The sequence below is a fragment of the Scyliorhinus torazame genome, chromosome 7 (genome assembly GCF_047496885.1).
Source record: "Scyliorhinus torazame isolate Kashiwa2021f chromosome 7, sScyTor2.1, whole genome shotgun sequence".
NCBI lineage: Eukaryota > Metazoa > Chordata > Chondrichthyes > Carcharhiniformes > Scyliorhinidae > Scyliorhinus > Scyliorhinus torazame.
In genome coordinates this window covers 72,359,319-72,384,358 of record NC_092713.1, presented here as the reverse complement: position 1 = coordinate 72,384,358, position 25,040 = coordinate 72,359,319, and the positions used below count along the sequence as shown (strand labels likewise).

Sequence of the window (25,040 nt, the reverse complement as noted above, 5' to 3'; positions counted from 1 at the left end):
CGTGCCCTTTTAATCGGCCCGTTCAGCCCTCTCATTCCACGTGATCGGCCGGGTTGGGGGGCTCTTTATACTACCCCCCCCCCCCCCCCCCCCCCTGTCGACTAGCCATCCCATTTTTTAATCCAGCTCCTCACCCGGTTCCCACGTGCCCGTATATCCCCCTGATGGCGCCCTCCCGCCTCGACCACCCCACCCCGTACCAGCTCCCCCTTCTCCCAGCAGCAGCAACCCAGTTAACCCCCCCCCCCCCCCCGCTAGATCCCTTTCTAGCGTAGTTGCACCCCCATGTTACTCCCAGAAGTCAGCAAACTCTGGCTGACCTCTGCTTCCCCCCCGTGACCTCGGCCCCCACTGTGTGAGGCCCCCTCCTTCCTGCTTCCCTGTTCCCGCCATGATTACCATAGCGCGGGAACAAAGCTCGCGTTTCCCACTTGGCCCCGCCCCTAATGACCGGCGCCCACAGTTCCTCATCCTCCCTCCCCCACAACACGGGGAAGAGAGAAAAGTTACAGGGTCGCAAGATTAACAACTTGAAAAATCATCCCCTCCCCCTTTTTCCCCCCTTCACCCCACGTAATCACCCCACCACTTTGTCCCAAACGTTCTTTCTCTTGTCCGCATATTCCAGCTTCTCGTCCACAATAAATGTCCACGCCTCTTCTGCCGTCTCAAAGTAGTGGTGCTTCCCTAACACGATGGTGATTTTGATCCGGGGACACAGCCTCACAGCGCCATGGACCAGGGTTCAATTCCGGCCTCAGGTGACTATATGTGGAGTTTGCACATTCTCCCCATGTCTGTATGGATTTCCTTCCACAGTCCAAAGATTTGGTGGGGTTTTGGGGATAGGGCGGAGAGTGGACCTATCTAGAGTGCTCCTTTCAGAGGGTTGGTGCAGACTCAATGTGTCGAATGATCACCTCTTGCACTGCAAGAATTCCATAGTTCTGTGCCCATGGTCAGCTTCTACTCTGCTAATTTCTGAAATTGCACACAGTCTGGGAAACACAGTTGAATTGGATGGAATTTGCTCTTTTAATTCCTGTATCTTTTGACTGAGCTTGCTATGAAATAATAGCATTATGAAAGGATAAGTAATGCCATTTTAAAAGAAAATGCAGTTAGCAAAAAATTGAAGGCTTGTTAGTTGAGTCTATTTAATTATATAGCATATTTCAAGTGCATAAATTATTTTGCTTTTAAATACCGTTCTACTTTTCTTGGGGAGGAATTTTTTTATATAGCAAAATGTTTATAGCCCATCTGTTGGGTTGCTTGATACTGGGAATTTACAGAATCCACTAAATAGTATAGAACTTAACAGTAATACACGACACGATTAACCCTTACAAGTTAACTTGTGCCAATTACAGTAATTATGGATGTTACAAGTTTCAGCTAATTAGTCATTAGAACATAGAACATAGAACAATACAGCGCAGTACAGGCCCTTCGGCCCACGATGTTGCACCGAAACAAAAGCCATCTAACCTACACTATGCCATTATCATCCATATGTTTATCCAATAAACTTTTAAATGCCCTCAATGTTGGCGAGTTCACTACTGTAGCAGGTAGGGCATTCCACGGCCTCACCACTCTTTGCGTAAAGAACCTACCTCTGACCTCTGTCCTATATCTATTACCCCTCAGTTTAAAGTTATGTCCCCTCGTGCCAGCCATATCCATCCGCGGGAGAAGGCTCTCACTGTCCACCCTATCCAACCCCCTGATCATTTTGTATGCCTCTATTAAGTCTCCTCTTAACCTTCTTCTCTCCAACGAAAACAACCTCAAGTCCATCAGCCTTTCCTCATAAGATTTTCCCTCCATACCAGGCAACATCCTGGTAAATCTCCTCTGCACCCGCTCCAAAGCCTCCACGTCCTTCCTATAATGTGGTGACCAGAATTGTACGCAATACTCCAAATGCGGCCGTACCAGAGTTTTGTACAGCTGCAACATGACCTCCTGACTCCGGAACTCAATCCCTCTACCAATAAAGGCCAACACTCCATAGGCCTTCTTCACAACCCTATCAACCTGGGTGGCAACTTTCAGGGATCTATGTACATGGACACCTAGATCCCTCTGCTCATCCACACTTCCAAGAACTTTACCATTAGCCAAATATTCCGCATTCCTGTTATTCCTTCCAAAGTGAATCACCTCACACTTCTCTACATTAAACTCCATTTGCCACCTCTCAGCCCAGCTCTGCAGCTTATCTATATCCCTCTGTAACCTGCTACATCCTTCCACACTATCGACAACACCACCGACTTTAGTATCGTCTGCAAATTTACTCACCCACCCTTCTGCGCCTTCCTCTAGGTCATTGATAAAAATGACAAACAGCAACGGCCCCAGAACAGATCCTTGCGGTACTCCACTTGTGACTGTACTCCATTCTGAACATTTCCCATCAACCACCACCCTCTGTCTTCTTTCAGCTAGCCAATTTCTGATCCACATCTCTAAATCACCCTCAATCCCCAGCCTCCGTATTTTTTGCAATAGCCTACCGTGGGGAACCTTATCAAATGCTTTGCTGAAATCCATATTCACCACATCAACTGCTCTACCCTCGTCTACCTGTTCAGTCACCTTCTCAAAGAACTCAATAAGGTTTGTGAGGCATGACCTACCCTTCACAAAGCCATGCTGACTATCCCTGATCATATTATTCCTATCTAGATGATTATAAATCTTGTCTCTTATAATCCCCTCCAAGACTTTACCCACTACAGACGTGAGGCTCACCGGTCTATAGTTGCCGGGGTTGTCTCTGCTCCCCTTTTTGAACAAAGGGACCACATTTGCTGTCCTCCAGTCCTCTGGCACTATTCCTGTAGCCAATGATGACATAAAAATCAAAGCCAAAGGTCCAGCAATCTCTTCCCTGGCCTCCCAGAGAATCCTAGGATAAATCCCATCAGGTCCCGGGGACTTATCTATTTTCAGCCTGTCCAGAATTGCCAACACCTCTTCCCTACGTACCTCAATTCCATCTATTCTATTAGCCTGGGGCTCAGCATTCTCCTCCACAACATTATCTTTTTCCTGAGTGAATACTGACGAAAAATATTCATTTAGTATCTCGCCTATCTCTTCAGACTCCACACACAATTTCCCATCCCTGTCCTTGACTGGTCCTACTCTTTCCCTAGTCATTCGCTTATTCCTGACATACCTATAGAAAGCTTTTGGGTTTTCCTTGATCCTTCCTGCCAAATACTTCTCATGTCCCCTCCTTGCTCGTCTTAGCTCTCTCTTTAGATCCTTCCTCGCTACCTTGTAACTATCCATCGCCCCAACCGAAACTTCACACTTCATCTTCACATAGGCCTCCTTCTTCCTCTTAACAAGAGATTCCACTTCCTTGGTAAACCACGGTTCCCTCGCTCGACGCCTTCCTCCCTGTCTGACCGGTACATACTTATCAAGAACACGCAGTAGCTGATCCTTGATCAAGCCCCACTTATCCAGTGTGCCCAACACTTGCAGCCTACTTCTCCACCTTATCCCCCCCAAGTCACGTCTAATGGCATCATAATTGCCCTTCCCCCAGCTATAACTCTTGCCCTGCGGTGTATACTTATCCCTTTCCATCATTAACATAAACGTCACCGAATTGTGGTCACTGTCCCCAAAGTGCTCTCCTACCTCCAAATCCAACACCTGGCCTGGTTCATTACCCAAAACCAAATCCAACGTGGCCTCGCCTCTTGTTGGCCTGTCAACATATTGTTTCAGGAAACCCTCCTGCACACACTGTACAAAAAACGACCCATCTATTGTACTCGAACTATATCTTTTCCCGTCAATATTTGGAAAGTTAAAGTCTCCCATAATAACTACCCTGTTACTTTCGCTCATATCCAGAATCATCTTCGCCATCCTTTCCTCTACATCCCTAGAACTATTAGGAGGCCTATAAAAAAACTCCCAACAGGGTGACCTCTCCTTTCCTGTTTCTAACTTCAGCCCATACTACCTCGGAAGAAGAGTCCCCATCTAGCATCCTCTCCGCCACCGTAATACTGCTCTTGACTAGCAGCGCCACACCTCCCCCTCTTTTGCCTCCTTCTCTGAGCTTACTAAAACACCTAAACCCCGGAACCTGCAACATCCATTCCTGTCCCTGCTCTATCCATGTCTCCGAAATGGCCACAACATCGAAGTCCCAGGTACCAACCCATGCTGCCAGTTCCCCTACCTTGTTTCGTATACTCCTGGCATTGAAGTAGACACACTTCAAACCACCTACCTGAACACTGGCCCCCTCCTGCGACGTCAAATCTGTGCTCCTGACCTCTATACTCTCATTCTCACTTACCCTAAAACTACAATCCAGGTTCCCATGCCCCTGCTGCATTAGTTTAAACCCCCCCAAAGAGCACTAACAAATCTCCCCCCCAGGATATTTGTGCCCCTCAGGTTCAGATGTAGACCATCCTGTCTGTAGAGGTCCCACCTTCCCCAGAAAGAGCCCCAGTTATCCAAAAATCTGAATCCCTCCCGCCTGCACCATCCCTGTAGCCACGTGTTTAAATGCTCTCTCTCCCTATTCCTCATCTCACTATCACGTGGCACGGGCAACAACCCAGAGATAACAACTCTGTTTGTTCTAGTTCTGAGCTTCCATCCTAGCTCCCTGAAAGCCTGCCTGACATCCTTGTCCCCTTTCCTACCTATGTCGTTAGTGCCAATGTGGACCACGACTTGGGGCTGCTCCCCCTCCCCCTAAGGACCCGGAAAACACGATCCGAGACATCACGTACCCTTGCACCTGGGAGGCAACATACCAAACGTGAGTCTCTCACGCTCCCACAAAATCTCCTATCTGTGCCCCTGACTATAGAGTCCCCAATTACTAATGCTCTGCTCCTCTCCCCCCTTCCCTTCTGAGCAACAGGGACAGACTCCGTGCCAGAGGCCCGTACCCCATGGCTTACCCCTGGTAAGTCCCCCCCCCCCCCCCCCACAAGTATCCAAAGCGGTATACTTGTTTCTCAGGGGAACGACCGCAGGGGATCCCTGCACTGACTGCTTTTTCCCAGTCCCTCTTACAGTTACCCACCTATCTCCAATCTTTGGTGTAACTAATTCCCTGAAGCTGCTATCTATGATCCCTTCTGCCTCCCGAATGATCCGAAGTTCTTCCAACTCCAGCTCCAGTTCCCTAACTCGGTCATGGAGGAGCTGGAGATGGCAGCACTTCCTGCAGGTAAAATCAGCAGGGACACTAACATTGCACTTTCATTGTTCAAATCGAATAGTCATTCACTTGTCAGCTCAGCCAGCCTCTTGCAATTCAATAAGCCAGGACTGTCTCTCCAGAATTCTCTTACAACACTGGCAGAGTCACTTTTATATGTCTCATCATCTCCCAAGTCGAGGTTTCTGCTCAGCATTTTCTTAAAATTTATCCAATTATCTCTAAACGTGAACTTTAGTTGCTAAATGTTTGCTGGGCAATACTTCAAACAAATCAAACCTCTACATAATTTCTGAATCAAAGTAATTGGCTCAGATTTTCAGAAGACAAAACAAACTACTAAACAAAAAAGGCACATTTATACAGCACTTTTCAAGACCACGGTATGTCTCAAAGGGCTTTGCAACCGAAGAAGTACTTTTTGAAGTGTAAACAAAATGAACTGGAAATACTCAGCAGGCGTGGCTGCATCTCTGGACTGCAAAACAGTTAACATTTTTGTCAATATGACTCTTAAGAACTGAAGGAGGGTAGAATTCTGATGGATTATACACTGAAAAATGGGGAGGGGGACTAGGACAAAAGGGAAGGTCTGGGATAGGGTAGAGGGTGATTATTTTGGAAGGAGATGAAAGTCGCAGAGGGTGTAACTCCTGCCCATTTTGACCCTCCTTTGTTTGACATGTGCTGTTATAAATTGTTTTTAATGTTTTTTTGCTCGCCTTTTGATGAATGCTTTGTTTCTTGACCATAACCATTAGCACATCTTTTGCCTTTCGTTCCATGACATTTTTGTCATCTAATTTCCCTTGTCCTCTACCCTATCCCAGACCTTTCCTTTTTGTTCTTCCTCTACCTCTACCTCCAACCACCCCACCCCCCTCCCCCTCCCCAGCTTTTTATAACCCATTTCTGCCCTCCTTAAACGTGCTTAAGGCCTCTGTTGAATAACACCTGAAAGCGCTTGTGCTTATCGTAACCATAATCAACAGTTGTAGGTCAGGTGAACTCCATGATATACTTTTGGAGTTTTCTAAACCTTGGCCCATAACACTGGTGAATTTTGATCTCTTCAGAGATGCTTTGAGGAGGACTTCCGGTGGCGGCAATGAGGGAGTAAGTCGCATACTTGGTGGCTCCCGCTCTGGCTGGGCTTTTGGAACTTTTCCCCTGACTTTTTCGTGGCTTTGAGTTCTGATTTTGAAAGTGTGGGCATTTAAGCACTGGATCCACACGGTGCATGGAATGGAGAACCCCATGGGATTGTAAGGGAAGAAATAGAAGGATAAGCAAGGGCTGGGTAGAAGTGGCTGCTGAAGCTAACATGGCCGAGCTTCGGACCCCTGCTGTGCCGGCCCAGCCATTGATGGAGGAGCTGATGCAGGTCATCCAAGATGGCTTCGCCAGACAGAAACAAGATTGTCTCGACCCAACAAAGGAGTCGGTCGATCGGTTGGAACGTAGGCTGGATGCCCAGGATCGGACGATCCAAAAGTTGGAGAAGGCGCTGGCGGACCAGGAGGAGAACCAAACGGTGGTGGAGCTGGGGATGCTGAAGGATCAGCAGAAAAGGCTGTTAGAAAAGGTGGAAGAGCTGGAGAACAGCGCGCGCCAGCAGAACTTAAGAATTGTCGGTCTTCCTGAGGGGGCTGTGCTAGCGCTTTTGTGGTAAATATGTTCCAGAAGCTTCTGGGGAGGGGGCTTTTCCCCGACCGTTGGAGGTGTACAGGGCGATGGCGAGGAAGCCACGGCCGGGGGACCCCCCAGGGGCGATGGTGGTTAGGTTCCACAGATTTTTGGAAACAGAATGGGTCCTCCAGTAGGCCAAACGTACCAGGAGCTACAAGTGGGGCAATAGCATATTGCGTATCTATCCGGACCTGAGCGTGGAGATGACCAGAAGGAGGGTAGGCTTCAGGCAAGTGAAGGAGATCCTGTTCAAGAAGAAAGTGAAGTTTGGGCTTCTCTACCCAGCATGCCTCTCAGTCACTCATGAGGACCCAGCACCATTACTTCAAGTCGCCCGAGCAGGCGATGGATTTTGCCAAGAAGGGTCTGGCGCAGAACTGAGAACTTTTTGGACTTGAGCGGCGGTATCTTTGTTTTTTTGAACGATGTATATACGGCTTGATTGTTGCCCTTTTTTTTGTCTTTGAAGTTTGGGTGAAGATGGGGGAGTAAAAGATATTGGTTTTTTGTTGGGTTTTTTGGTGTTTCGATGAGGAGGGTTGATGGGGGCTTTTTTTATTTTGTATTACTTTAAATTGTATTATTGAGCGTTTTTCTTGGGAGTTCTCTGTCTCTCTTGGGCTGTCTCCTATGGTAATTAGAAGATTGTTCGGTTTTGGTTTGATGCGGGAAGTGGTTTCGCTGGGTGGGTGGGTGGGGGTGGGGGGGGGTAGAAGGGAACAATAGGTGGGAGACTTTGTGGCGCCGGAGGTGAGGGTCACCAGGCTAGCTGGGTGAGCTAGTCCATGGAAGCACAGTGGGGGGTGTGTATTGGTTCAATACGGGGCAGGGGTTGGGTTATAAGGTGATGTTGCTGGGGGGGGGGTGGGGGGAATTACTCTGCTGACGAGGGAGGGACCTGGGTTCGGGGATGGAGAGGAGGTAGGGGGTGAGGGCTACCTGGAGGTGGGCAGATGGCGGCGCGACGCATGGGCGGGGGGGCGGGCCCAGAAAGGGGAATGGCGCGGTGCCCCCCAACAAGGCTGATCACCTGGAACGCTAAGAGGGCTGAATGGGCTGGTCAAGAGGGCCCATGTGTTCGTGCACCTGAGGGCTCTGAAGGCGGACGTGGTAATATTGCAGGAGACATACCTGAGAGTGGCGGGTCAAGTTAGGCTGAGGAAGGGCTGGGTTAGTCAGGTCTTCCATTCGGGGTTGGATACCAAGACTGGAGGGGTTGCGATTTAATTAATAAGCGGGTGCAATTCCAGGCGGGCAGTATAGTTTTGGACGGGGGTGCTGTTATGTTATGGTGAGCGGCAAGCTGGAGGGGAGGAAGGTGGTATTGGTTAATGTCTATGCGCCGAACTACGACGATGTTGAATTCATCAAGAGGATGCTGGGGAAGATACCGGATCTGGACTCGCATAAGCTGGTGATGGGAGGGGATTTTAATACGTTTATTGACCCCGGCCTGGACCGGTCGTGCTCGAAAACGGAGAGGGTGCCAGCGATGGCAAAGGAGCTGATAGGGTTCATGGGAGCAGATGGGGGGAATTGACCCATGGAGGTTTAGGCAGCCGACGGCTAGGGAGTTTTCTTTCTACTCGCATGTACATAGTGTATTCCCGGATCGATTTTTTTTCATTTTGAGTAGGGATCTGCTGGCGGGTGTGGTCGACACTGGGTACTTTGCCATCACTATTTCGGGCCATGCCCCACACTGGGTGGAACTGCAGGCCAGTGAGGAGAGCTTCCAATGCCCGGAGTGGCAGTGGCGATTGGACGTGGCTTGTTGGGAAGTGCATGCAGGACTACCTGCAGGTCAACGACACGGGACGTCTCAGCAGCGGTGGTCTGGGAGGTGCTGAAGGCAGTGGTGAGAGGGTAGTTGATTTCAATCCGAGCTCATAGGAACAGGACGGACAGGGCAGAGACAGACCGACTGATCAAGGAGATCCTACGAGTAGACAGGAGGTATGCGGTGACCCCAGGGGCAGAACTGTTAAGGGAGTGCCGGAAGCTGCAGGCTGTGTTTGGGGTACTGTCCACGGGCAAGGCAGTGGAGCAGCTTAGAAAGGCGATGGGGCGCTGTATGGATCTGGAGAGAAGGCCAGCAGAATGCAGGCACAGCAGTTGAGGAAGAGGGAGGCGGCCAGGGGGATTGATAAGGTGGTCGATGGAGATGGGAACCTGGTAGGGGACTCGGCTGGGCTAAACAGGGCGTTTAGGGACGTTTATAGCGGACTATATCGCTCGGAACCCCCCATGGGCCTGAGCAGATTAAACGCTTTCTGGACGGGTTGACTTTCCCAAGGGTGGGTAGGGACCTGGTGGGCGAGTTGGGGGCTCCGATTAGGGCCGAAAAAATATCTGAGGGCTTGAAAGCGATGCAGCCGGTTAAAGCTTCGGGGCCAGACAGGTTTCCGGTGGAATTTTACAAGAAATTTTCGGGGATATTATGGCCGTTGCTGGTTAAGGTTTTTAATGAGGCAAGGGATAGAGGGGTGCTGCCCCCTACGATGTCACAGGTCACCATCTTGTTAATATTGAAGCAGGACAAGAACCTGGGGCTATGTGGGTCCTATAGGCCGATCTCGTTGCTTAATGTAGACGCCAAGTTGCTGGCCAAGGTGTTGGTCTCCATAATTGAAGATTGTGTGCCGGAGGTGATAATGGAGGACCAAACCGGATTTGTCAAGGCTTCATATAAGAAGGCTGCTTAATGTGATTATTATGCCCCCGGAGAGAAGGGAAGTTGAGGTAGTTGTGGCCATGGACGCGACAAAGGCGTTTGATCGGGTAGAGTGGGACTATCTATGGGAGGTGTTGGGATGGTTTGGGTTTGGTAGGGGCTTTATCGACTGGGTCAGGCTGCTGTACCAGGCCCCGGAAGCCAGTGTAAGGACGAATAAGACGACCTCGGACTATTTTAGGCTGCACCGGGAGACAAGACAGGGATGTCCCCTCTCCCCACTGCTGTTTGCGTTAGCCATAGAGCTGCTGGCAATTGATCTGAGAGCTTCTAGGGGCTGGAAAGGGCTGGTTAGGGGGGTGCTGGAGCATAGGGTATCGCTATATGCGGATGACTTGCTCCTACATGTAGCAGATCCGGGGGCAGGGATGAGGGAGATTATGGCGATTCTGGGGGAATTCGGACGGTTTTCGGGATACAAAGTGAATATGACGAAGAGTGAGATGTTTGTAGTCCAGGCAAGAGGTCAGGAGGGCCAGCTGGGGGAGTTACCGTTCAAGTTAGTGGGGGACAATTTTAGATATCTGGGGCTACAAGTGGCGCGCAGATGAGGGGGCGAGCTTCTGTGATGGGCCCCGCTGTCACTGGCGGGGAGGATGCAGTCGGTTAAGATGACGATATTGCCAAGGTTTTTATGTGTTCCAATGCCTCCCGATTTTCATCCTGCGGTCCTTTTGTAAGAGGATCAACAAAATTATTTTGGGCTTTGTTTGGGTGGGTAAGTCCCCACGGGTGAAACAAGTGATGCTCGAGAGGAATCGGGGGGACGGGGGGAGCTGGCCCTGCCAAATTTTAGTAATTATTACTGGGTGGCCAATATTGCGATGATAAGGAAGTGGGTAGTGGGGACGGGGACGGCTTGGGAGCGGATGGAGGCAGCCTCATGCAGAGTGTTGCTGACTTTGCCTTAGTTCAATTGCTCAGTTTTATTACCTTTGCTCTCGAGTCGCCAGGTATCTTTATGATACCGCCACGAGGTTCAAGTCCGAGTAATGATCAATAATCCAATACACCGATTAGTAAGATTTAAATCAAAGCACATTTATTATGTACAGTAATCGCTACTCATGCACAAATAAGCTACTTCTACAACTAACAGGCCTATACTTAACTTGGAACTGACCTACCAGGTCAGGGAAACAAATGGCCTTTCGGTCGGGTTCTGAGCCTGCGGGATTCGAAGTTGGTACAGATTGGTAGCTAGGAGCGCCTGTCTCGTAGCGAGCAATGAATTAAACTTACGAGTTCGATCTTCGCTGCTCTGGTCACGGTCAATGTTGGTTCGTTGTTGCTGGGTGACCCGGGCAGGACGAAGAGCGCGAAGAGGAAGAGAAGTGAGCGATTTGAACTTGGGGCTCAATTCTTATAGTCCCCAGGGGCTTCCCGCCTTTCGGGGCAGACCCTGTACCTGGTCCCAAGTGATTGGACTTTGTCCCAATCGCTTGGTTTGATTTTCTCCAATGCTGGAGCGGTTCCTTGATCGATGGGCGGTCTTGAGGTGGTTGTTCACCTCCTTTTGTGTAGGCTTCTGCTGGCGCCGAAGAGTCTGGTTTTGCTTTGTGTTTAAATGTTGCTTATTGTTCCCGGGGATTGCTCATTAGTGTGCAGATGGCTGTTGTTTTGTTATGCTGATGGTTGCTGGTATCGATATTGTCTGGCCTCTCCAGAGGTAAATACACAGCCAACCTGCAGCTGCTGGTTTTTATCTTGTTGGCCATCATTCCCATCAGCCTTTGCCATTTGCCATTTTAAATCGGGAGTTGGCCAATTTAAGTGGCTACAAGAGGCACCAGCTTGGGGGCGCTGATAACGGCATCGTTGCCGTTTCCGCTGGTGAGATATTCTACCAGTCCCGTGGTGGTGGCGGCGGCCCTGATATTTGGGGTCAGTGGAGGAGGTGCGTTGGTGCAGTGGGTGCATCGGTTTGGTCCCCAATATGTGACCACCATCGGTTCGCTCCTGGGAGCCTAGATGGGGGATTTCAGGTATGGCAAAGGGTGGGAATTGAGAAGATGGGGAACCTGTTTCTGGAAGGGAGTTTCCTAGCTTGAGGGCGCTGGAGGAGAAATTCGGGTTGGCAGCAGGGAATGATTTTAGCTATCTCCAGGTGCAGGACTTTCTGCGCAGGCAGGTATCATCCTTCCCACTCCTGCCACTAAGAGGGATTCAAGATAGGGTAGTGTCGAGGGGATGGGTGGGTGAAGGGAGCATCTCCGACATCTACAAAGAATTAATGGGGGCGGAGGAGATGCATATAGAAGAGCTGAAGCATAAGTGGGAGGAGGAACTGGGGGGTGAGATGGAAGACGGCCTATGGGCAGAGGCGCTGAGCAGAATCAACACGACCGCTACATGTGCAAGACTCAGCTTGATCCAATTTAAAGTGGTGCACCGGGCGCACATGACAGCAGCCCAAGTGAGTAGATTTTTTTTGGGGTGGAAGACAAGTGTGTCAGGTGTGCGGGTGGACCAGTGAATCATGTCCACATGTTCTGGGCATGCCCAAAAATTAGGGGATATTGGCAGGGGTTCGCTGATGTCATGTCCAGGGTATTGAAGACAGGGTGGAAATGAGTCCAGGGGTAGCGATCTTTGGGGTGTTGGAAGACCCGGGTGTTCAGGAGGAGAGAGAGGCAGATGTTCTGGCCTTTGCCTCCTTGGTAGCCCGGTGACGGATATTACTGGCTTGGAGGGAGTCTAGGCCTCCGAAGTCAGAGGCCTGGTTAACCGACATGGTGAGCTTTCTCTGCCTGGAAAAGATCAAGTTTGCCTTGAGGGTCGATGTCAGGGTTCGCCCGGAGGTGGCAACCATTCATTGACTTCTTTGCAGAGAATTAGTCGTCGGGAGTGGGGGGGGAGGGGGTATTAGGGTAGTATAAGAGTAGGGGGTTAAATAGGCGGGCCTTGGAGGGACAGACGTTGGCGGTTGCTTTTTGATTCCAGTTCTTTATACTTTATTGGTTTTGTACTGTGGTTTGTTAAAAATTGTTTGTTTTTTTTAAAAAAAGAGATGCTTTGAGGACATCCCTAAAAGTGTTCATTGTCCTCCTGGCTGTCTCCTGCTGCAACTGATTTCCGAGCAGAGCAGTTACTTTGGGAGTCAGGTGTTCACCATACAAACTGCGTGTCCTGCCCAGTGGAACAACTGTTGTGTAATTAGCACTTGGATGCAGGACAGGTTTGCTTGGGAGAGGCAGCCAATATTCACACAGCAAACTCAAACAGCAGTGAGATAATGTACAGGTAATCTTTTTTGTTGTGATCTTGATTGAGGCATAAATATTGAGGATGACATCCCCAGGTCATCTAGAAAAGTGCTGTGGGATTTTATGCAGCCACTTGCACAGTCTCATTCCAATGATAGGAAGCTATGGGGATATCATGCACAAATAAAGGGCTTTTTCAACAGATGATTCAATGTGAGTGGTCATGTGAATCTTGTAATAAAATAACAATTTTATATTCTGTATTAGTATCATAGAGTTGTTAGTGCACCTTAATTGAAGCATTATTACTTTGTTACAATATGTTTTTCTCCTCTCAACTATTCTTAGGAACAAGTTCAGGTTCCTGTTTACCATCCTACTCCAAGTCAGACCCGGCTAGCCACTCAACTTACCGAAGAAGAACAGATCCGAATAGCGCAAAGAATAGGCCTCATTCAGCACCTCCCCAAAGGGATCTACGACCCAGGAAGAGATGGATCGGAAAAGAAAATTAGAGAGTGAGTCTTGAAATTTTTCTAATTTTAAAAATCTTTAAAATAGTTCACTTGATCTCAGCCCAAGATTGCTGGACAAAGTATTTTTTCTATTAGACTGTCATTGCAATTAACTTCCTGTACCCCATTCTTTGTACAGAACCATTCTTAAAAGTAATGTCATGTGCCTAAAATTGGAAACCATTGCTAAAATAATTGAACGAACCCTCCCCACCTTCTGCTTTATGTTCCCCTTCAAGAAACACTGGTGATGTAATGTCTTTGTTTAACATTTACCAGTGCTATGCTTCAGATTAACCTGGAGAATTCTGATTTTCAACCATTGCAGTGTCAAATCTGAGTTCCCGTCTCCCTGTTGTACTTCCTCATTTCCTGTCCATCGTTTTAACTGTTTCTGATCTGTTCTTCATTTTAACCTTTTATTGTGCATATTTTGTCCTGTGGCTTGATCGGCATGTTTTCCATTCTGGAATTCAGACCCACAAGTTACGATTTATCTCTTGGCAGCAATGAAATGTTTCACATCATATTCATATTGAGAATTTACTGCTTTTCTAATGGTATCCTGAATGGTCTCAAAGCACCATTTGCAAGACAATTGGATAAAATTATAAACTATCTTTTTGTGTGCAATAAACTAGTTTGTGTACTTCAAAGCTTTTTTTTTTTTGCCTTTCAGGTGTGTTATATGTATGATGGACTTTGTTTATGGTGATCCAATTAGGTTTCTTCCATGCATGCATATTTATCATCTGGACTGTATAGATGACTGGCTGATGCGATCCTTTACCTGTCCTTCATGTATGGAACCAGTGGATGCTGCATTGCTTTCTTCATATGAGACCAACTGAGAAGGTTTTGCCTTCTATATATAGATACCGTGGAAAAGAAAATCCTGATCTCTACAATTGAGCCAAAGAGTCAGAGATTTGGAGAACCCTGATTGTATGCGATCATGTACTAAGTACAACACTGATGATAACTCATGACTGCAGTTGTTAAAAACTTGTATGTAATACTTAAATGCTGTTATAAAAAATAAAGTAATCTACAAAGCCCTGACCACATGTGTATCGAAACAAAGATGGCTAAGACGTTTGAAGTGACCAGTAGTTTTGTGACGTGAGCACAAAAACAATGATGCAGTAACGTACTTGCATGTTAAAGCAACAGTATCCTCTTTGTTATCTTATAATGGCTGTTCATAGTTGTTTTATATTGAATGCATGGAAAGCCATTTTCACATAAATCGGTGGTTACAAAGGTATCCCATGCAGCAGAACTCAGGAACAACAGGTGCTTACTTGCTTTTGGTATGGAAGCTATCTGGGGAATCCACCTTTTAAAATAATTTTGAGGCAATCTTAATCTTTACATCTGGAGCTTAATTTATGTGTGCATATGTATATACAAATGCATATATGAGTGCCTGCGTGTGGTTTTGTGTAGATAGTTAGCATTTCTAGTGCCTCGGTGGTCAATGTTTCTAGCACCTCTTTAGCCAAAAGAGCCTCTGCAAAGATTGGCATGTTGGGTCTTCAGTTTCCTTGTGGCAGTAATATATTATCATTTTAAGTGTTTCACTACCGCAAAGTTTATAATTTGCTGGCATGTAACAAATGAAACGTTGATTCAAGTTATGAAATCTAGTTTTTTGGCCTACTTAAAGGATACTGTTTCTATACTGCAGTATGTTTTGTTTAGTATTTTGTGTCTTTTTTTCCCCAAAAATGATTTGTTGGGATACTAACATTTTGGTCAGGGCTTTGTTTACAGGAAAACTCTAGGTGCCAGTATAGCAAACAAATTGTGCAAAAGATTAAAATGTTTGTTTACTACCGTTGTTTTTTTTGAAGGATCATTTGGCTTCACTTCAACTATGTAGTGGTACTAAATGCATGCTGAAGACAGACTTCATAGTACAATAATATCTCCCACTGTCCATCAAGCAATGTCAATGCTGATTGAGATATAACAGAGTGCTGAGCCTGTGGACCATTGTCTTGAAAGAAAGATTACTTTCTGTGCAAAATCCTGGAGAGCACATTGCAGATGAGTAGTGAACCAATATAATTGTTTCATGGTTTTGGATACAATGATTGAACTCTATTTTAAATTGAAATTTTGCAACCTGAAACCGGTTATTGGTCCTGTATAAATTTGGTAGTTGTCTGTAAAACATTGAGGTCAAAATTCAATTCCACAGTACTTTTTTCTTTGTACATGTTAAGATAGAATATGCAGTACAGTGTTTACTTAAGTTGGTCAGCTTTGTAATCGACTTGCACCATCCCAACTGAAGTCATGGCACAATTCAAATGTATTTAATCTGGCTGGCACTAGTTGCAAGGACAAGGAGCTGTGAAGCTTTAGATTATTAGTGAATAGACATTAATCAAATTCCAATTGTGTCTACCATTAAGAAATGTGAAATACAAAAATGTAGTGGGATGGTTGAAGGGACGTTCTTCATGAAAAGGTACTTGCCAAGCACATTGAGGAAAGGTGATGCCTGTGAACCCTCTTCCTATGATCACATGTAAGTGGTAAGATGCAATATTTTAATGCAGTTTGTCCCTATCATTTTCTAAAGTTTGCAGATACTTTTTCATGAAAATTGTGCCTCTTTTTTTTTTAAAGTTACAAAAAGATCAAATTGTGAAATGAAGAAAAACCATATAATTGGACCTGGAGTTTTCCTTTTTAAAAAATAAATAAATAAATAAATCTTTAACACTGGCACAAAGAAGTAGGAATTTAAGCTTTTTTGCACAGTTCTTTTCCATTACAAATGGAACTCATGGCCTTAGGTCTTTTGAAATGATGTCTTGTTATGAGCCAGACTAGCATGGTGCTCAAAAAATTGATTTGGGATACACCTCTGATCATTTTAAAGAATAGTTAGACTGCATTTAAGAATAGAGTAGTTCCAGTGGTGTGCAGAGCTTCTTGTAAAGGCAGAGATGTATTTTTCAAAATCTTCATTCACCTTTTTCATTCAAGATTCTCAAATTTTTGAGTACTATTAGCTGACTTGCAGGTTTTCCAAATTAATGGAAACTGTGCTCAGATAAATTAATAGTTCGAGGGGAAGATTGTTTGTTCAAAGCAGCTTAAAGACTCTAGCTTTAATGGTCTAGCATTGTTTGCGAAGTAAGATTTAAATTCAAACATTTCCCCATGTAACTTGAGGGACACAAGTTGCAATAGATGTCACTGTATGGTTAAGAGCCGTCGGTCTTAAATCAGTGTAAAGGAAGACCTGTATTTGTGCAATATTTTCAATTGAGAAACCATAGTATTTACAGCTGTTTCTTTTATGACATTCCACAAACATTTTAATAACCATACACTTTTACTATAATTATGTTTAAATTTCAGATTTTTAGTATGCACTTAAGAGGTGCACAGATATGTGGGAGTAATCCAGAGTATTGTGTGTGAAACTGACAGAACTTTTTGAGTGTTCCATTTTATTTATAAGTGGCATATTACACATTTATGCAACAATGGTGAGTTGAATAGACTTTTAGCGGTGGTATGTTTCTAGGCACTTGTGTTAACAGCTCTAACACCAATTTTGTTTTAATACTATTTCAAAAAACTCTTACATACTCCCAAGTTTGTAAAAATTGGCCTATCCCCTTGAATGGCTCGGCAGCGTGGGTTTTAAGTAAAGCAACCTTTTTCTTTCCCTTAATACATTTTTTGCTCTGTACTTCTACATCATTTTTCTTGGCAATTAAGTGGGTGTGGACTTCACTACAGTTTTTGAGAAAATACTAAATCGATAATTAATTCATGAGCAACCTGATCATAATCTTTGCCCACCCTGAAAACAATTATTTTTCTAAAAATTCCTGCCATTCCAGTAAAATCTGCGTTGAACAAAATATTTTTTGTACCTCAACCTGAGAGTTGATAACTCTTGAGAATGAATCCAGTTTACGTTTTGATTGTGTTCTATTGCCTTCGTTTGCCCTACTACACCACCAGCAAAATGACCATAAAAATTTAAAAATAGTATCTTCCACATACTGCCATATGATTCTGAACAGCCCCATAAAAGCACATGCATTTTGTGTGCAGCAAAATATACCCCACTAATTTAGATATTTTATTTGCTTAAAACCAAAGCTTACTGAAAATGAGTGGAGTTGAACACTGCTTGTTTTGGGTCTATTTTTGGCTTGGTGCCACCTTAGCTACAGCTGCTCAGTGGGCTCGAGTTGAAGCTTTTAAATGTATCCTAGAGTGAAAAAATGATCCACCTTTTTGACTATATTGTGGCGCGAGGGGGAAGATGATCGTTAACTTTCAATTGTGTTAATATTTTAGTTCAAAATATTTGTTTGTCAAGTTGATAATACCTGCCTACTACTGTGATAAACTGTGTAGCCAGCAATTTTAATGAGCTTACCCATGACTTCCTTAACACTCTTAGTCAAAATACCTTTACTGAGTAATAGAGAATCTTTGGAAATGTGACATGACAAATTTTTGGACATCAGATTTGGTGGAATGATTTTTGCTTGAATTTTCAGAATATTCAAAAGTGAGAAACAAATTTCCTGGCTATATGGTATGAAATGTTTCTATGCACATTGTAGGCTGTTTTATTGCATTATCTACTCCAACTTGCTGAAATGTAGAACGTTGTAAAGTTCTTTACAAGTTGTATAACCAATGTGTTAAATTTGTTCTGGTTTTATTTATTGGTAATCAACTTGTCTCAATAAATATTATGCTTTTTCAATGTTTAGATTCTTGACATTTTGAAATACTAATTTAAGTTGCAAAGTGTTTTGTTTGGTTTAAACCTCTTTAGTTGTGTACCTATTTTGTTTTAAAAGTAAAGAACCTTGCAGTGCTTTTATTGGTAAAATACTGCACAAGACATTCCACTTTCAGCATTGGTTGTAACCATTGCATTTTAGAGGGGTAAAAACATACTTTTACTTTGGTTAGCTTAACTTTTAGTGTCTAATTGTGGATTAGTAATTCAATTTATAGAGCATCGCACATTCCAATAAGATGAGATTCATGTATAATTATGGGCTTGTTTAAGACAGCAGGTATTAAAAACTGCAATACTAAAAAGTAATTTTGAATGTGTTTTTTGTGATGAGCCCCTCCACTGCATTGTCAATTTAAAAGATTGCTTCACTATTAATTAAGCCTTTTACTGACTGCAACAAAAAGCTTCTGACTAGATTGATGCACCTTATCCAGAGACGTCAAGGAAATCAGGTTGGTGGCTCTGACTTAAACCGGTTGTTTCACTTGGAGCCAAATCAATTATTTGTATTTATAAACACCCATTGTTGCATAGCTATTAATTAGTTAACTAAGACTAGTCTAAAATCCATAGGAAATTAAGATATTTATATGCAAAATTACAAGTTTGCCTATCATTAACAGAGTTGCTGGATTTTGATTTCGAATGGCAGCCATTTTTGAGACTATGTATGGAAGGCCATCCTTGAAGTAGTTCAGAATTGCATATACTACCTTAGGGTGAGGGTTCCTGCCAGACATCGAGAGTTGCTTTAAGAGCCATTATCTGGTCGTCATTCAGATTGCAACCTCCATTATAATATGCTTTAAGTAGCATTACTTTTGACGGTTGGTTGGGGGTGGGGGGGATAATCACATGTAAATCTCATGGATTATAGTCCGTAGGTCTTCAGCAGAGATGTAGTGACCTTCATGTTGGTAACCTGGTGATTGTGTCGGCATGTACAAATCCATAGTGCACATTGTTAACAAAGGAGATCTTAATTTACGATAAATGTATAGCTTGCAGTGTTTAGAAGGAATTGAGGTTCAGATTACAAACTACTTCCCAACTATTGCACAAGTAACGTTCATCATTGGTTTTTTTATCAGTACATTGTGTCATTTTACTTGCTTTCAATTCACAAAGTAAAGAAATGGTTGATGTATCTCTGAATCTGATAACTTTTTATGAATCTCTCCAATTTGAATTGAGACAGCTTGACTCTCTGGGGAGTGGGAATAATCTTTACTAGTGTCACAAGTCGGCTTACGTTAACACTGCAGTGAAGTTACTGTGCCAATCCCCTAGTCGCCACACTCCAGCGTCTGTTCGAGTACACAGAGAATTCAGAATGTCCAATTCACAGAACAAGCACGTCTTTTGGGACTTGTGGGAGGAAACCGGAGCATCCAGAGGAAACCCACGCAGACACGGAGAACGTGCAGATTCCGCACAGACAGTGACCCAAACCGGCAATTGATCCTGGGTCCTTGGAGCTGTGCAGCAACAGTGCTAACCACCATGCTTCTGTGCCGTCCATCAGTCAAGATCGCATCAATTCTTAACAAAAGGGCAGAAAATCAAAATGGCTATGGCGCATGGCAGCCCACCATGGAATCTTTATCCAAGGTTAATGTTTTGTTGTAATGTCTTGAGATTTTCAGGTTTTCTACTTTCAGTCCTTGTGTTTTCACCAATTGCCACTATTAAGATTAATATAGTGTTGAGAGCTTACGAGCCCTTCATCGTCCAGTACTTCCCCGGAGCGGAGAAACTACGTCATCTTCTTCACAGCCTTCAACACGTCATTGATGACGATGAACATCTTGCCAAGGTCATCCCCACACCCCCACTACTTGCCTTCAAACAACCGCACAACCTCAAACAAACCATTGTTTGCAGCAAACTACCCGGTCTTCAGAACAGTGACCACGACACCACACAACCTTGCCATGGCAATCTCGGCAAGACTCCAGATCATCGACATGGAGACCACTATTACACGTGAGAACAGCACCCACCAGGTACGCGGTACATACTCGTGCGACTCGGCCAACGTTGTCTACCTCATACGCTGCAGGAAAGGATGTCCTGAAGCGTGGTACATTGGCGAGACCATGCAGACGCTGCGACAACGAATGAACGGACATCGCGTAACAATCACCAGGCAGGAATGTTCCCTTCCAGTCGGGGAACACTTCAGCAGTCAAGGGCATTCAGCCTCTGATCTCCGGGTAAGCGTTCTCCAAGGCGGCCTTCAGGACGCGCGACAACGCAGAATCGCCGAGCAGAAACTTGTAGCCAAGTTCTGCACACATGAGTGCGGCCTCAACCGGGACCTGGGATTCATGTCGCATTACATTCATCCCCCACCATCTGGCCTGCAAAATCCTACCAACTGTCCTGGCTTGATACAATTCACACCTCTTTAACCTGGTGTTACCCCATCTCTGGATCTGTAAAGATTTAATCACCTGCTAATGGTTGCATTCCAAGCATTGTTTGGCATCTTTGAATTTGTCTATATGTGTTTCTGGAACATACCTCTTCATTCACCTGAGGAAGGAGCAGCGCTCCGAAAGCTAGTGACATTGAAACAAACCTGTTGGACTTTAACCTGGTGTTGCAAGACTTCGTAATGAAACCTTTGATCACAGTTCATGGAGTATCGGGACATTGGAACCAGAGTAGGCTTTCAGACCCTCAATTCAATGAGACCATGACTTATCTGTGGTCTAACTCCATATCTTGGGCTCAACCTTTAATACCGTGGCTTATTTTTCTATCTCCGGTTTTAAATTAACACATGATCTAGCATCAATTGCTGTTTGTGGAAGAAAGTTCCAAACCTGTACCACTGTCTGTGTAGAATTGCTTCCTAACTTCTGTTGAACGGTCTGGCTCTCCTAAGTTTTAGACAGTGCCCCCTATTTCTAGAATTTCCAACCAGTGGCAACAGTTTATCTATCCGGTCGTTTCCTGTTAATATCTTGACTTTGAACAGATCGCCCTTAACCTTCTTCTAAATTCTAGAGAAAATGGGCCTAATTTGTATAATCTCTTCTCATAACTTGAAGTCCAAGTATAATTCTTGTAAAGCTACGTTGCAATCCCTCGAAGGCCAAAATAGCCTTCCTAAGGCACAGAGATTAGCACTGCCGCCTCACAATGCCAGGAACCCAGGTTTAATTCTGGTCTTGTGACTGTGGTTACCACCCCCACCCCTGCATAGTTTTCCTTCAGGTGCTCTGGTTTCCTCCCACAGTCCAAACACATGCAGGTTAAGTGGATTGGCCATGTGAAAATTGCCTCTTAGAGTCCAAAGATGTTAGGTGGAGTTATGGGGGGCTAGGGTGGGGGAGTGGCCTAGGTAGGATGTTCTTTCAAAGGATTGGTGCAGACTTGATGGACGGATTGGCCTCCTTCTGCACTGTAGGAATTCTATGAAAATGTGTGGTGCCCAGACCTGCTCACAGTACTCACAAGTGGCAGGGTTTTGTGAGGCTGCAGCATAACCTCTGCGTCCTTGTACTCCAGTCCCCTAGATATAAAGGCCAACTGCCTTGATTATTTTCTGCACTTGTTCGTGGCATTTTAAAGATCTATGCACCTGAACCCCCAGGTTCGAGAAAGTACCCTGATCTATAGTTATTTGGTCCAATCTGCAGTAAGTGTTGGCTGCTCGAAGAGCTCCGGCTCAGAGTTGATGAGCTGGAGTCTGAGCTTCAAATACTGAGGCACATCCGGGAGGGGGAGACTTACCTCGACACTGTGTTTCAGGAGGCAGTCACACCTGTCAGAGTAAGTAGTTTAAATCCTGCCAGTGGCTGGGACAGCAGGGTGTTACTGCAAGTCAGGCAGGTAAAGGGAACCAGCAGTCAGGAACTCAGGAGCCTCAGCCCTTGACTCTGTCCAACAGGTATGAGGCACTTGCTCCCTGTGTGGATGGTGAACAGGGTTGCAGGAAGGATGAGTCAGCTGACCAAGGCACCATGGTTCAGCAGGCCGTTCAAGGGGAGGGAGTAAAGTTTGGGCAGCACGGTAGCATAGCGGTTAGCGCAATTGCTTCACAGCTCCAGGGTCCCAGGTTCGATTCCCAGCTGGGTCACTGTCTGTGCGGAGTCTGCACGTTCTCCCCGTGTGTGCGTGGGTTTCCTCCGGGTGCTCCGGTTTCCTCCCACAGTCCAAAGATGTGCAGGTTAGGTGGATTGGCCATGCTAAATTGCCCTTAGTGTCCAAAATTGCCCTTAGTGTTGGTTGAGTGGGGTTACTGGGTTATGGGGATAGGGTGGTGTGGGCTTGGGTAGGGTGCTCTTTCCAAGAGCCGGTGCAGACTCGATGGGCCGAATGGCCTCCTTCTGCACTGTAAATTCTATCTATCTATCTATCTAAATAGGCAAGTTGTAGTTGTAGGGGATTCTATTATCAGCGGGATAGATAGTATCCTTTGTGAGCAGGATAAAGAGTCTCGCATGGTATGTTGCCTGCCCGGTGCTAGGGTGCGGGACATCTCTGACCGGCTTGAAAGGATACTGGAGAGGGAGGGGGAGGATCCAGTTGTTGTGGTCCATGTCGGTACCAACAACATAGGCAAGTCTAGGAAAGATGACCTGTTTAGAGATTATCAAGAGCTAGGATTCAAATTTAAAAAAACAGGTCCTCAAGGGTCATAATCTCCGGATTACTGCCCGAGCCACGTGCAAATTGGCATAGGGAGGCAAGAATAAGGGAAGTTAACACGTGGCTGAAAGAGTGGTGTGGGAATGAGGGGTTCCTTTTCATGGGACACTGGCATCAGTTTTGGGACAGGGGGGACCTATACCGTTGGGATGGTCTCCACCTGAACCGAGCTGGGACCAGTGTTCTGGCGAAAAGAGTAAATAGGGTGGTCAATAGGACTTTAAACTAAAGATTGGGGGGGGAAGGGAAAGTCAGGGAACCAAGAGGTGAAGTAATCAGCGGGGAGTGTAGCTGCTTAGGAAGACAAAAAAACACGAACAGACAAAACTCAAGAGTGGTTATGATTGTCCCCATCCCACAAAATATGACAGTGTATGGAAAGGCTCAGTAAACCAAGGTCCACCACACTAAGAAAACAAAAAGGGACGGTCAATAGAGAATTAAAGGTGCTATATTTAAATGCGCGCAGTGTACGGAACAAGGTAGATGAGCTTGTGGCCCAGATTGTGACTGGCAGGTATGATGTGGTAGGCATCACAGAGACATGGTTGCAGGGGGTTCAGGACTGGCATTTAAACACCAGGGATTCACAACCTATCGAAAAGACAGGGAGGTGGGCAGAGGGGGCGGGGTTGCCTTGTTAATTAGGAATGAAATTAAATCAATAGCACTAAACGACATAGGGTCAGATGATGTGGAGTCTGTGTGGGTAGAGTTGAGGAACCACAAAGGCAAAAAAACCATAATGGGAGTTATGTACAGGCCTCCTAACAGTGGTCAGGACCAGGGGCACAAAATGCACCACAAAATAGAAAGTGCATGTCAGAAAGGCACGGTCACAGTGATCATGGGGGACTTGAATATGCAGGTGGACTGGGTAAATAATACTGCCAGTGGACCCAAGGAAAGGGAATTCATTGAATGTTTACAGGAGGGCTTTTTGGAACAGCTTGTGATGGAGCCCACGAGGGAACAGGCCATTCTGGACTTAGTGTTATGTAATGAGCCAGATTTGATTAAAGATCTTAAAGTAAGGGAGCACTTAGGAGGCAGTGATCATAATATGGTCAAATTCAATCTCCAATTTGAAAGAAAGAAGGTAGAATCAGACGTAAAGGTGTTACAGTTAAATAAAGGTAACTACAGGGGCATGAGGGAGGAACTGACAAAAATCGACTGGGAGCAGAGCCTAGTGGGAAAGACAGTAGAACAGCAATGGCAGGAGTTTCTGGGAGTAATTGAGGACACAGTACAGAGGTTCATCCCAAAGAAAAGAAAGGTTATCAGAGGGGGGGATTAGGCAGCCATGGCTGACAAAAGGAAGTTAGGGAATGCATCAAAGCAAAAGAGAAAACCTATAATGTGGCAAAGAGTAGTGGGAAGTCAGAAGATTGGGAAGGCTACAAAAACAAACAGAGGATAACAAAGAGAGAGATAAGGAAAGAGGATCAAATTTGAAGGTAGGCTAGCCAGTAACATTAGGAATGATAGTAAAAGTTTCTTTAAATACATTAAAAACAAACGGGAGGCAAAAGTTGGCATTGGGCCGCTCCAAAATGACGCTGGTAATTTTGTGATGGGAGACAAGGAAATAGCTGAGGAACTGAATAAGTACTTTGCGTCAGTCTTCACAGTAGAAGACATGAGTAATATCCCAACAATTCCGGAGGGTCAGGAGGCCGAGTTGAATATGGTAACCATCACAAAGGAGAAAGTGCTAGAGAAACTAAGAGGTCTAAAAATTGATGAATCTCCGGGCCCAGATGGGCTACATCCTAGAGTTCTAAAGGAGATAGCTGAAGAAATAGTGGAGGCGTTAGTATGATCTTTCAAAAGTCACTGGAGTCAGGGAAAGTCCCAGAGGATTGGAAAATCGCTGTTGTAACCCCCCTGTTCAAGAAGGGAACAAGGAAAAAGATAGAAAATTATAGGCCAATTAGCCTAACCTCGGTTGTTGGCAAGATTCTAGAATCCATTGTTAAGGATGAGATTTCTAAATTCTTGGAAGTGCAGGGTCAGATTAGGACAAGTCAGCATGGATTTAGTAAGGAGAGGTCGTGCCTGACAAACCTGTTAGAGTTCTTTGAAGAGATAACAAATAGGTTAGACCAAGGAGAGCCAATGGATGTTATCTATCTTGACTTCCAAAAGGCCTTTGATAAGGTGCCTCACGGGAGACTGCTGAGTAAAATAAGGGCCCATGGTATTCGAGGCA

The 25,040-nt window shown here is 45.4% G+C and overlaps 1 protein-coding gene across 1 annotated transcript in view; it reads left to right on the top strand.

The window, feature by feature from the left end:
- The window catches only part of rnf11b (ring finger protein 11b), a 67,340-nt gene extending 48,871 nt beyond the window's left edge, over positions 1–18,469 (top strand). Inside the window, exons 2-3 of the mRNA XM_072510907.1 lie at positions 13,199–13,368; positions 14,045–18,469. Coding sequence (XP_072367008.1) covers positions 13,199–13,368; positions 14,045–14,216 — 342 coding nt within the window. The 3' untranslated portion in view covers positions 14,217–18,469. The remainder of the gene's footprint in view (positions 1–13,198; positions 13,369–14,044) is intronic.
- Positions 18,470–25,040: the final 6,571 nt, after the last annotated feature.